The 13,083-nt window shown below is 36.0% G+C and overlaps 1 protein-coding gene across 1 annotated transcript in view; it reads right to left on the bottom strand.

Moving 5' to 3' along the window:
- COL24A1 (collagen type XXIV alpha 1 chain) overlaps positions 1-13,083 on the bottom strand; it is a 295,110-nt gene that overhangs the window by 196,693 nt on the left and 85,334 nt on the right. The window contains exons 14-18 of the mRNA XM_090268285.1: positions 10,457-10,510; positions 10,335-10,379; positions 10,053-10,106; positions 8,897-8,950; positions 31-84 (exon numbers count right to left, since the gene is read on the bottom strand). Of these exons, the coding sequence (XP_090124411.1) occupies positions 31-84; positions 8,897-8,950; positions 10,053-10,106; positions 10,335-10,379; positions 10,457-10,510 (261 nt within the window). The remainder of the gene's footprint in view (positions 1-30; positions 85-8,896; positions 8,951-10,052; positions 10,107-10,334; positions 10,380-10,456; positions 10,511-13,083) is intronic.

Raw genomic sequence — 13,083 nt, forward strand, 5'->3', positions numbered from 1 at the left:
AAAGTTACTATCTTCCCATCAACACTTTACCTCTGGTCCTGGAAGGCCAGATGGCCCTTGGGGTCCTGGGTCACCTGGTTTGCCCTAAAATGGGGTATGGAGGAAATAAAAGTATAAACATTAATTTAAGGAATACAATTTAAAAGGGAAAAAGACATGGTAAGCCAATAGCACTCAATATATTATGCCACACAAAGCTGTAATGACATTTCAGCAAACAACACTCAATATACTGTCAAACAAAATTATAGCAACTATTCAGAAAGACTTAATTTGTAACCATGAATGTGTAAAACTTATTTAAATTAAATGTGTATGGATGTAATATATATTTATACTTTAGTGTTAGACATACAAACAATTTAATGAGTTAAATGCTCAAATCAAGAAAAAACACTGTGCATGTGGGCCCATTACCCACAGGTAATAAATTTTGACTTAACAATGTAGGGAACCCTAGATGAAGAACTGTTTTCATAAATAACAGTAGTCTTAGGACTGTCTCTGTAAGGCCTGATTAAGTTGTTAAGAATCACCTGGATTTAAATGCTTGTGGCTTAATTTCTCTAAGTCCCAGATTTCTCATCAATAAAATAGGAATAATAATAACATTATTATTAACATTCTTACATAGTCAGCTGTGGGTATTAAATAAAATAATATCTGTAAAGTGCTAAGCACAGTACCTGGGACATAAAAAGCACTCATTAAATGTTAATCAATTTTGTAACCATTAATCTTTCACAGCCTCTCTCCTCTCTTGGATGATGCACAGAATTCCTAGATTATTCTTATCCTTTAATTAAAACTTTGAGGATTTGGTTTCAATAGCTCTGAAGCCATTTTCTGACATTCAGGATAACAATGTGAAATCAGGGCTGTAGAGGAAGGTCAGGGGAAGGAGAAGCGGGAATGAAGCCTGAAACTAGTAGGCTAGAAATGCTCTCAGGAGACAAAAGCATAGAACAGGAAAGGCCAGTATGTAGTCTGATACCCTGGACTTCACACACACAAAAAAGACACTATTCTTTTAATTCATTATTTCTTTCATATTATATTTCTGTGTGAGTTTCAAATTTGACTTAAATAGGCCTCAGATTATATAAAATTGCAATGTACAATACAGGTTTATCCACTTTTACAGAAGTAAAGTTCAGTTTTCCATATATACTAAATCCATTCTCATATAGTGCTAGGGTATCTGGACATAAAAGAATACACAATACAACTACTGCAATAAATACAGATAAACATAATACAATATTATGCAAAAGGTCATTTAAGTCATCCTAAATAAAAAAAAAAAACAAAAAACACAATCTATCATCATCAGTATCTAGGAGGAGTCTTGTTCTGGAAATGGCAAGTACCTTTCTTAGAGATGGAGATGGAGTTCTCACTGGGGCCCTCTCGTGGTCACATCCACAAAAGACATTAAATATATAAGCTTTGAGGGGAAAAAAAACCCAAAACACTACCCTAGGCTTTGGTTTTCAGAAGAGGTGACTGAAAACAAGATATTTAAAAACATAAATAATGGAATAACTTTATTATTATTCTAATAAGTTTTCATTTTGAAAAACTTCAACTGAAAGTTTCCTTGAATGTCAATTCTCATTTGTAAAAACTGAGTTTTCAAGAAAATTTTAGAGAATTCAGTAATGATTAAGTAAATCTCTATAAATGGCAATAACTTCTAGTTAAAAAGTAGAAAGGAAATTAATATAATATAAATAATATGATATAATACAATATGTTTTATCTGTTTCAAGGAAAGAATATTTCTTAACAACTTTAGATTGGTAGTTTCCTCTAGTTTTTAAACACTTGCAGAGCAAAGGCTTCCCTGTTCCAGAATGGAAAAACTTTCCAAAACAGGACATTAGCTTATGTTGAAAATATTTTTTCATGTTACAACTTAGATCCCTTTGGAAACAATATAAGTAACACCAAAATCTTATATAACATAAAACCAAAAGCAGGAGATACAAAATAAAAAAATAACACTCATATAATTTTGGCATTCTTCCCATGATAGTAAACAAATTCTTTAGGGTAGGCACTAACTTGTATAATTTGTTTTTAATATGATAGCTGATCGTGCGTAAATGATTTTTCATTAAACAGGTGTTTCTACTTCTATAACTAGGGAAAGTTTCCAGGTCAAACCTCTACAATTTTTTCTCTTACTAAGATATAAACAAGTATTAAATAAAGTGAGAGACTAAAGACAAGGCCATTTCACAAGTATCAATTCATATGTTTCTATCTTATCTTCAGTCCAAAGTATATTTTTTCAAAAATTTGGTAAAACAAAAGACGGTCAACCATCACCTACTAATGTAATCCCTGCTGACATTATTTTTTTTTAATTAGAATAATACAGAAAGGTATAAAATGAGCAACTAAAAGCCTTACTCTCACCATCTCATGCTCCCTGCATCACTGCCTGAAAAGAACCACATCAAGAGTTTCCAGTGACTTATGCCAGAGAAGAAATAGTAAGGGTTTCAAGAGAATGTGTTAAAGGTGAAAGAGGCTCTCTGCCTCTTCTTTTGCTTAGGCTAGAGAAATATTAATATGCACTAGAGCTAAGACTGGAGAATATAAGTCACCGAGTTGCAAGGAACCTTAACTACAATGTAGCCTGACCCTCACATTAGACATGAGAAACTGGATATCGCAGTGGTTAAAGCCCAAAATCATAGAAGGTATCAGGCCTGGGACTAAAAACTAAGTCTCTTTCTCAGACCAGTGATTCCCTCCACCTCCATGAATGTTACTGATATAAATTGAATCAAAAAGTAAGGGAGACATTAAAAAGCTTTCTCATATAAGCAAGGTATTTGACTCTAATGTTCTCAAGTACCTAATTGTAAAGCATAAGAGAATTATACTGGTATCACTTATTACTTAGTATTGGCCTTAGAAAAATGTGTGGTACCATTTCCTTCTGTTATTATCAAAAGTTAGAAAACCCTCACATTATACAAAATGAAAATGTAAAAAGTTAAAGTTAGGGACTTATTTTGTCAACAGATATCAAAACTCCCTGTTACCTGTTTGAGAAGTATCCTTGAAAAATAGAAGAGTTTTTTCTTCTTCTTTAACTTCATGACCTGTTCTCATGCCCCTTGTTTATGTTATTCACTTTGGAATTTCAAGACTCAACTCCAGGGCACAAGTCTGGGTACATGGCTGACCAGGTTTACCCTGAGTCCAGGGCAATACATTAGTAAAAGCAATGCTCACCACAACCATATCATTTCTCAGATGCCAAATACTGTTCTTTGCATTAAACAATACCTGAGAGGTGTATATGAAATGCTGCCACTGTTAGATGTCATAAAGAATAAGGTATGGAGGAGATCCAAGATGGCGGAAAAGTAAGTGGAAGCTACACTAACCTCCTCCCAGGACTAGTCTGAATTTACAACTTAATTTTGGAGAAATCATCTGGAATAACCAACTGAACACTAGCTGGAGAGAAAGAAATTTTATAATCACGGAGAGACAGAAAAGGCTGCTACATCACAACATGACCAGTAGGGAGTGCGGAGATGTGGAAGGGCTGGCTGGGCTCGCACAGGTGGCAGCTGAAGGGACTGAGAAACAGCTCAGCAGCCAGGGGTTCCCCCTGAGAAGGGCAGGGTCTAAACCCCTAGCTGGGCTTCCCAGCCTACAGTAACAGAGTGGAAAGTAAAATAGTATCCAGCTGCGAAAAGCGAAAAGCCACAGGGTTTCTTGCTAGCTGGAGAGAAACAGCTGGAGAAAAAGAGCTCTTAAGCAGATCACATACAAAAATATTTTGGCCCCCACTTACCCTGGGCTCAAGCAGAAGGAAGGCAGAGAGGACTAGAGACGATTGGAGAGAGTTTAGTGTGGTGGCTTTGAGGGGAGAACTGGGGAAGCAGCCAACCTGGTCCCAGTGCTGACTCATCCCCATACTGCAGGAAGACCATTCCCCAATCCCCCAAATGGTGTCAGCCTGAGGGGAAACAAAAGCCCAGCCTACATGAATTAAGTTGCCACACCCTCAGTCCTTAAGCCTGACGGCTAATCACAGATTGAATAGATTAACAACTAAAGGAGACAGACAAAGGCAGTAGATCCCTGGAAGTCTCCAACAGGCTGGCTAGGCCCAGACTGGTACAGGATCTGACGCCACCAGGGGCAGATCCAGGAAGTGCAGATCATTCTAAGAAGCACCAACAAACAATAGGAGTCACAAAAATGGGGAGACAGAGAAACAACCCCTCATCAAAAGGAAAAGCAGAATCCCCAGAAAGAGTGCTAAATGAAATAGAGGGGAGAAAACTATCAGATATGGAATTCAAAGCATGGATTATGGAGAAGCTCAATGAGCTCAGTGGAAACTACAAGGAACTCCAGAAAAACTACAAGGAACTTACTGAGAATTACACCAGCATGAAAAAGGACATTGAGGCTATCAATAAGAGCCAGGAGGAAATGAGGAATACAATCTCTGAATTGAAAAACACAGTAAAAGGAATTAAAAGCAGGCTAGCGGAAGCGGAAGATCGGATCAGCGAGCTGGAGGACAACGTAGACAAAAACTCCCAGACAGTGCAACAAAATGAAAAAAGTCTGAACAAGACTGAAGATGTTCTAAGACAGCTGCAGGACAGCATGAAACGTAACAATATCCGTATCATAGGAATTCCGGAAGGAGAAGAAGAAGAGCAAGGGATAGAAAACCTGTTTGAAAAACTAATGACAGAAAACTTCCCTAACATGAGGAGAGAAAGAGCCATGCAAGTCCAGGAAGCACAGAGGGTCCCAATGAAGATGAACCCCAACAGGCCCACTTCAAGACACATCATAATTAAAATGGCAACATTCAAAGACAAAGAGGAAATCCAAAAAGCAGCAAGAGAGAAACAACTAATAACATACAAGGGAGCTCCAATAAGGCTATCATCAGATTTCTCAGCAGAAACAATACAAGCCAGAAGCGAATGGCAAAAAATATTCCAAGCAATGAAAAACAAAGGCCTACGACAAAGAATACTCTACCCAGCAAGGCTCTCATTCAAAATGGAAGGTGAAATAAGGAGTTTCCAAGACAAAAGAAGGCTAAAAGAATACATCTCCACCAAACCAGCATTGCGAGAGATGCTAAACGGTCTGCTTTAAGCAGCACTATTTACAATAGCCAAGTGCTGAAAACAGCCTAAGTACCCATCTGTAGATGAGTGGATCAAAAAACTTTGGTACATTTACACAATGGAGTACTATGTAGCAGAAAGAAAGAAGGAACTTCTACCATTTGCAACAACATGGATGGAACTAGAGAAAGTTATACGTAGCAAAATAAGCCAGGCAACGAAAGAAAAATACCTTATGCTATCACCTATTACAGGAAACTAATGAACAACACAAACAAATGAGCAAAATTGAACCAGAGGTATGTAAACAAGGAATAGACTAACAGTTACAAAGGGGGAGATGGGAGGGAGAGAAGGGGGTAAGAAGGGGAAGGCTCCAGTCAAAGAACATGTATAAATGACCCACGGACATGGACAACTGGGTGGGGACTGAATGTGGGAGAAGGGAAGGCAGGATGTGGGGAAGGAAGAGGGGGGGAAAAGTGGGAAAACTGTAATGGAAAAACAAACAAAAAATTTTTTTAGTGGGAGGAAAATGAAAATATAAAGAATGGAAATGCAAGTTCAGTGAATATTAGGACAAGGATTTTCCTTCACACTGTATATTTTTCTCCCTATCTGATCCCTCCAGAGTTTGGCATTCTAGAGAAGTAAGAAATGACATAAGTATCTTCGCATAAAACTAATAAGACCAGTTGTTAATAGAGGTTTTTTTTTTTTTTTAACTAAGACTTTGACTGGAATGTCATGCCTAAAGGAGACATGCTTGGGCTCTGGTTGTTACCAAAAAGCCCTGAGAAACTGGGACTGACTTTCGAAGGTAATAAAAGCACACGAGATAAAAGGCCTGGTACCTTGGTTGGATGTGCAGTCCATGGCAATCTTTCCAGAGAAGGAATGAAGGTTGTTTTCCTGAAAGATGGCTAGAAGGGACCTTAAGGCACAATGGAAAACCAGAAGGACTAGGAAAAGACAGGTGTGTACAGGCAAGGCTGAATGCCAGGTATGTGGTTCTGCTTCTGTGCCCTGAAGGGCACTGAAGGTCACCCTAAATGTTCCTTGCGTAAGTTCCAGCAAAGCAGAACTAAAGATCATAAGTGATCATCTGCTGCTCTTGTTGTGTTTATGCAAATGAACAGGATAAATTAAAAATGGACTTAATACAGTCCCTTTAATGACAAGGAGGGTAATCTTAGGGATAAAAATCGTGATTCAAGGAAAATCACAATGATCAGTGGTAGACTATAAAGTAGTGCTGCTAACTGTCTTTAAAGTTTCTTTTCATTTAAAATTTGTCTTCATTTGAAAGTTAAACTATGTTTGTGGTATCATCAAAGACATTTAATTTACAGACTATGTCTGTGGTATCATCAAAGATTTTTAATTTACAGGCAAGAAGAATGTCAAATGTCTTGCAACTGGATGTCTTTCCAATAGGACAGTCTTACAGATTTAGAGACTTGTGAGTGGGTTATATTACATACATTAACACGTGTTTTCTGTTTTCTAAGGGCATGAGCCTATGATCTCATTACCTGAGTGACTGTCTGTATGCATAGGCCTCATTTAATCCTGTCTGCATCGCTGCCTCCTGGGACTCAATGGTTTGGCTGAACTAAGTGGCTGGGTTGGTGAAGAATGGGGTGGTCTGTGGGTTGCACTTTAAAACTGGTTTCTCTTTTCTATCCTAATGGCTTCGACAGAAAGAGCCCAGAGGCCTGAGAGGGGGGAAACCTAAACTATTTTCCTCAGCCCAAACTAAGTATAATGGCAAAAGGGTTTTGGACAGGTGAGATGTGCCTGGCACACCTTGCTCCAAAGAAGCCCTTCTTTTCCCTAATGTGGGACATTGAAAAATTAATACCTGCCTTTTGTCATCTAGTGGTTATGAATTGAATGATGTCTTTTAACCCTGTTGCCAAATCTGTTGCCTCCAGAATACAACAAGAATGCCAGTCTGTTAAATCAAGCATGCCATTGTCCGGGGACAGCCAACTGACCTGGAGCCTGCATGATCCTTCTCCATGTGGGAAGGCCACCCTCCCATCCGCACCCCCACTCTTATTAGGGATTTCTGGACCCAAGGGTAGGTAGGACGATGACCATGTCCAGCTTGAAGCAGCTAGAGGAGTTCGAGACCTTTGCCCATTGTCCTTTATAAGATCATGAAGGGTCTTAAGTCTGAGAGGGATGAATTGTTATTTTTTATTGTTAAAATAGTTAATTAATTATTTTTTAAAAAGAAGAAGAATATATGAAAGGGTGAGGTAGGGGAGCTTGTATGTATGACCCATGAGCATGGACTTTGAGGGGAGATTGCTGGGGTAGGGGGGTACTGGGCAGAGGGGAGCAAAGGGGAAAAACCTGGAACTATTGTAACAATATAATCAATAAAATATACTTTTAAAAAAAGAATAAGGTATATAAAGCTCTGTAACTTAATGCTGCTTTCTTTGATGCAAAATTAATCCTGTGATAAGAGCGTGGAGTTAGAAGGAACATGATGAACTGCTCAGGAAAACAACACTCTTTTCGAAGCATGCATATCTATATATATCTATATATCTATCTATCTATCTATCTATATATATATATATATATATATATATAGGTCTTTATTTGTTTGTTTGCTTATTTATTTATTTATTTATTTATTTATTTTTAGAGAGAAGGAAAAGGAGAAAGAGAGGGAGAGAAACATCACTGTGTGGCTGCTTCTCACGCACCCGCAACTGGGGAACCTGACATGCAACCTAGTCATGTGCCCTGACTGGGAATCAAACCAGCAACACTTGTGCTGACACTCAATCCACTGAGCCACAGCAGCCTGGGCCTTGAAACATATATTTTAATGTTATGTTAATAAATTACAATTTTATATCTATTTTTTCTATTTACAACAACCTTCACCTTCATAGAGTTGTAATCAATATTAAAATACTAAATCTTAAAATGTTAAATCCTAAAAGAGTATAACAGCAACTAAGAAGATGGACTCTGACATATGTGATTAATTATGTTTTCTCAGGTGGCCATCAACTAACTGTGGGACCTTGTGCAAGGTATTTATCTCTCTGTGTCTCACTTTCCCTAATTTGTAAGATAGGAATAAGAACAGTACCAACTTCATATAACACTTTTAAGATTAAATTAGAGGTACAGACCTTAGAATAGTGCCTGGTACTTTGTAAACACTCAATAAATGTTAACTATAATAATTATTGTGATTTTTAACATGCAGAGATATACTTTTAACTCATGTTTTAATCATTTTTCTTAAACAATTTTAATTATTCAGTAATTTTAGTTTTATAATTTGTTGGGTTTCATGTTAACTATAAGATATCTGTTTTTCTCAATTAATTGATGCAGAAGGGTTTAAAAAAGGAAAGGAACTAGAATATTTGGACCCACAAGAGAACATAACATATCTTTTTTTTTCAGAATGTTTTATTATGAAACAGATATTTGGAAAAATTAAAATATTATTTAAGAAACATTGTATTTTCTGTTTAGTTTAATGATAGATCAACCAAGATCTTTAGGGCTCACAGAAATTTGGCTTTGGCTTGAGATGAGAGAACTGGGGAGGGTAAGAACCAAAAGTATACAGATAAGAGCTGAAAGCTGGGGGTATTATCTATATTATAAAATTTAAGAGAGAAAATTCCAGCCTGGTGGGCTTATATACCACTTCTGGTACTCAATTAATACCAAGTTTCAAGAGTCATGCCATCAGAAAGAGCAAAGCAGAAGTTCAAACCTACTGAAGGTCCTGGCTTTCCTCTCATGCCCGGTGGTCCTGGAAAACCTGCAGCACCCTAAGAGAAGAGAACAGTAGAGGTAGAGGGAAGAGAAAAGCTATTACACTACAAAAGGCACATGTACCTCTATTGCTGTGTGCTGTAAAATGACATTTCTGTCAACAATGGATCACATATATCACAGTGTGGTCTATAAGCTTATTATGTAGCTAAAAAATTCCTATCTCCTAATGACATCCTAGCCATCCTAACGTCATAGCGTAATGCATTACTCATGTTTGTGGTGATGCTAGTATAAACAAACCAGGTATATAAAAGTATAGCACACACAATTATCTATAATACATTCAACTTCATAATGATAACAAATTACTGTTACTGGTTTATATATTTATTATACTATACTTTTTATTGTTATTTTAGAGTTTACTCTTTCTACTTATAAAAAATAAGTTCTATGTAAAACAGTATATGTGTTATACTAGCAGCCTCGTACATCTTGTTTACTGAGTTTCTTTACTGCATTATTTTCTCTTATGCTTGATCCAATCTCGTGTTGTTTTATAAATTTAGTGTAGTCTAAGTGTACAGTGTTTATAAAGTATACAGTAGTTTACAGTCATTTCCTAGGTCTTCACATTTGCTCACCACTCATTCACTGACTCACCAGAGAGACTTCCAGTCCTGCAAGCTCCATTCGTGGTACGTGCCCTATATAGATGTGCCACTTTTTATCTTTTATACTGTATTTTTACTGTAACTTTTCTATGTCAGACATGTTTACACAAATAGTGACCACTGTGTTGCAAGGGCCTACAGTATTCAGTACAGTAACAGGTTTATAGAAGCAGTAGGCTATACTACTTAGGTTTGTGTAAGTTCACTCCGTGATGTTTGTACAAAGACAAAATCACCTAACACACATTTCTCAGAATGTATCCCTGTCGTTAAGCAGCACATGGCTGTATTTACAAACCACTAAAAAGAATTTATGTAAGTATTCTTAAAAAAACTGAGGAAACTTTTGCAGACAAGACATATAAAACTGCATTGATACCATACCATAACAAAATATATGGTTAAAATAATGACCACTCCTTTCCTTTTAAAATATTTATACATTTTTACTGTCTTAAAATTCGTGGTAAAAAAATGTTACCTTGTCTCCAGCATACCCTGGCTCTCCTGGCTCTCCTGCAATGCCCTGTTCACCCTACAGAGCATATTTCATACAAAGACAATTAAGTTTTGCAAACATGGCAATATTAAAAGAAAACACATATTAGTTATAGAAGAATAACATATATTTTCTGTACTTCTGAGAAAAATTATATAATTGATAGTACAGATTAGATCCCATATATTAAAACAAAATATTTTAAAGTTGTGTTGAAAATGTGATAAGAATTTATCTCTCTGATAATGTAAATATTTAAATCACCTTATCACCTTTGATTCCAGGTAGGCCCTTATTCCCTGAAAGACCCTAAAAAATAAAAGTGATATTTTGTGACATCATAAAGAAATTAAAATTAAATATCCTTTAGGTAAATAGGGCAATACCTTTGGGCCAGGAATTCCAGAAGGTCCAATTGGTCCCACTGCGCCAACAGTGCCCTAGAAAGCATTAAGAAAGAAAAATATTAAATATTCACTAAGAATAGAAAAAGAATATGGTATCCCTGGCTGAGTAGCTCAGTTGGTTTGAGCATTGTCTCAATATGCCAAGGTTGTGCATTCAATCCCTGATCAGGGCACATACAAGAAGCAACCAATGAGTGCATAAATAAGTTGAATAACAAATTGAAGTGTCTCTCTCCTTCTCTCTCTTTTTCTAAAATCAATAAATAAAAAAGTTAAGAAAGAGAATATGGTACAATGAATTAATTAATTAACCCAGAACAGCTCAACTCACTAAGTTCCTACATGTGCACTGTTCTTCAATAACCTCTTTTAACCTCCACATTTAGAGATTATACCCATCTTTCAAACATTAGTAAATTCCAACCTATTTACTAAAGCTTTCTCATACTGGTTTAGTCCACATGAATATTTTCCCTCCTTGAGCTCCTATAATAATTAACGTCCATGACATTCATTTTGATGTATTCTTTCAACTAGACAATCTTGGAAACGGGAAATATTTTAGTGCCATGTTCCCAGGGACTATTCAATAAATACTTTACATGATTGTCTTAGATTTTTATTTCATCTACTTACTCAGCAAATATTTATTGGGCAGTTACTATGGGCAAGGACTTCCAATAATTTTATTTTGTAATTTGAAATTACAGAATGATAAAATTTACCATAATTTCAGGGGTAAACTGAGTAGTCAACAAAAGCCTCTCTTCGTCTAGGCTTATATCATTCATTCATTATTTAACATTTGTGAGCATAATATGAAGAAAAATATAGTCATCAATGTCAAGGTTTTTATTTAATGATCCACTGCAAGATTCCTCAAAAACATAACTACTAGTATCTCTTGCAAGCAAGAGTTAGAAAAACTCCTTTGCCATGGTATCTTAGAAGACAAAGGACAATAGTAACAATAAGGGTACTTGAAAACAAAACTTGACAAAAATGGCGGATATCACTTGATGGTTTGGGGATGAGATATAATTTTTCTGTCACAGATGCCTTCATTTTACTTCTTTCTCTTGCTGCCTCTCTTTGCCTGGCAACCATACCATCATCTACCCTAAGAAACCAAGTTGGTTTAAACCTCTGTTTTATGGCTTCAAAATGTTAAGGAACTTTTAAAGGTGTTATTTGTGATGATCCTAAAAATTTTTTCCCATTTTGGTTATCACAAAAATTTCTTAGAATAGTATCCCAAAGCCTTACTACCAGGCTTCTGTGGACCCTTTCAGCGTCATCTCCTTCCATTTGTCTCAGCTTCCCCTTTACTTCTCCCTCCTCCACATCCAACATTCTAGCCACAATGGACAGTTTTCCATTCTGTGAAACACTTCCCCTTATTACATGCTCCAAGTCTCTGAAGATATGTCTGTCTCTACTGGAATACCCTTCGACTGCACCACTGAGTACATTGCACTGTACTTGTTTTGGTCTTTCTAGTCTGTGCAATGGGAGAGCAGAAGCATGTTTTACTCATTTTTACTCATTTTAAATCTCCCAGACCCAACATGATAACTGGCTCATAATTGTTTTGAAGTAAAGTATGGATTGAATACTGGAGGAAGTAATTAACTTTAATAATAAAAATTAAAACAGTGATTTCTAGAACTCTGTCTTCCAACATATGGAGAAGTTCTAATAGTTTACATTTACATGATACAAATTTCAGAATGGAAAATATGACATCTTTACTTTTGAGTGAGTCCTAAAGTCTGTGATATATAACTAAGATAAATTATTTCCAACTGCTTAATCCTGAAATATATGGAACTGTGAGAGGAAAAGTATAATACTTTCCAACTTAATAAAGAGATATGCCATATTGATATGTCATTGACAAATTCTGTCAAAAGGAAAAATTGTTCTTATAATTACAGAGGCTGGTTTATTCAAAGTTTACAGTTTTAAAACTTATGATAGTATTAAAAATTTAGTAAACATCTGTTTAGAAATTATGCAGCAATGGCCTGTGTAAGTATATAAAGAAATATCTTCTTTTTTAAATATTTTATTTATTTTTAGAGAGAGGGGAAGGAAGGGAGAAAGAGAGGGAGAGAAACAGTGATGTGAGAGAGAAACATTGATTGGTTGCCTCCTGCATATGCTCCAACTGGGGACCGAACCCACAACCCAGGCATGTGGCCTGACTGCAAATCAAACTGTAACCCTTTACTTTGCAGTACAACACCTAACCAGCTGAGCTACACTGGTCATGGAGTAAAGAAATAGCTTATAAGCAAATATTTCTTTGTCATCCTATTGTTTTTTCTGTAGACAATATAATATTAATTTTTATTTCAGTAAATGTATTACTTTGCATAGCCTGGAATCTTCAGACAAATGTACTTTGCATATATAATATCTTATTTAACTTTATAGAGGCTCTAAAAAAAAAATCACAAAATAGTAGTAAGTTTTGGAAAACAAATATATTATAAAGGACTTGGTGAAATAGGGAATTAAAAAGTAAAATTGTTTGAGTATAGAACTTTCCAAGAAACATCAAATATTTTATGTCATGTCACAAGTTTTGTGGAAAATCTTAC

Source organism: Furipterus horrens, unplaced genomic scaffold, assembly GCF_987537825.1.
Source record: "Furipterus horrens unplaced genomic scaffold, mFurHor1.1.pri manual_scaffold_3, whole genome shotgun sequence".
In the NCBI taxonomy this organism is placed as follows: Eukaryota; Metazoa; Chordata; class Mammalia; order Chiroptera; family Furipteridae; genus Furipterus; species Furipterus horrens.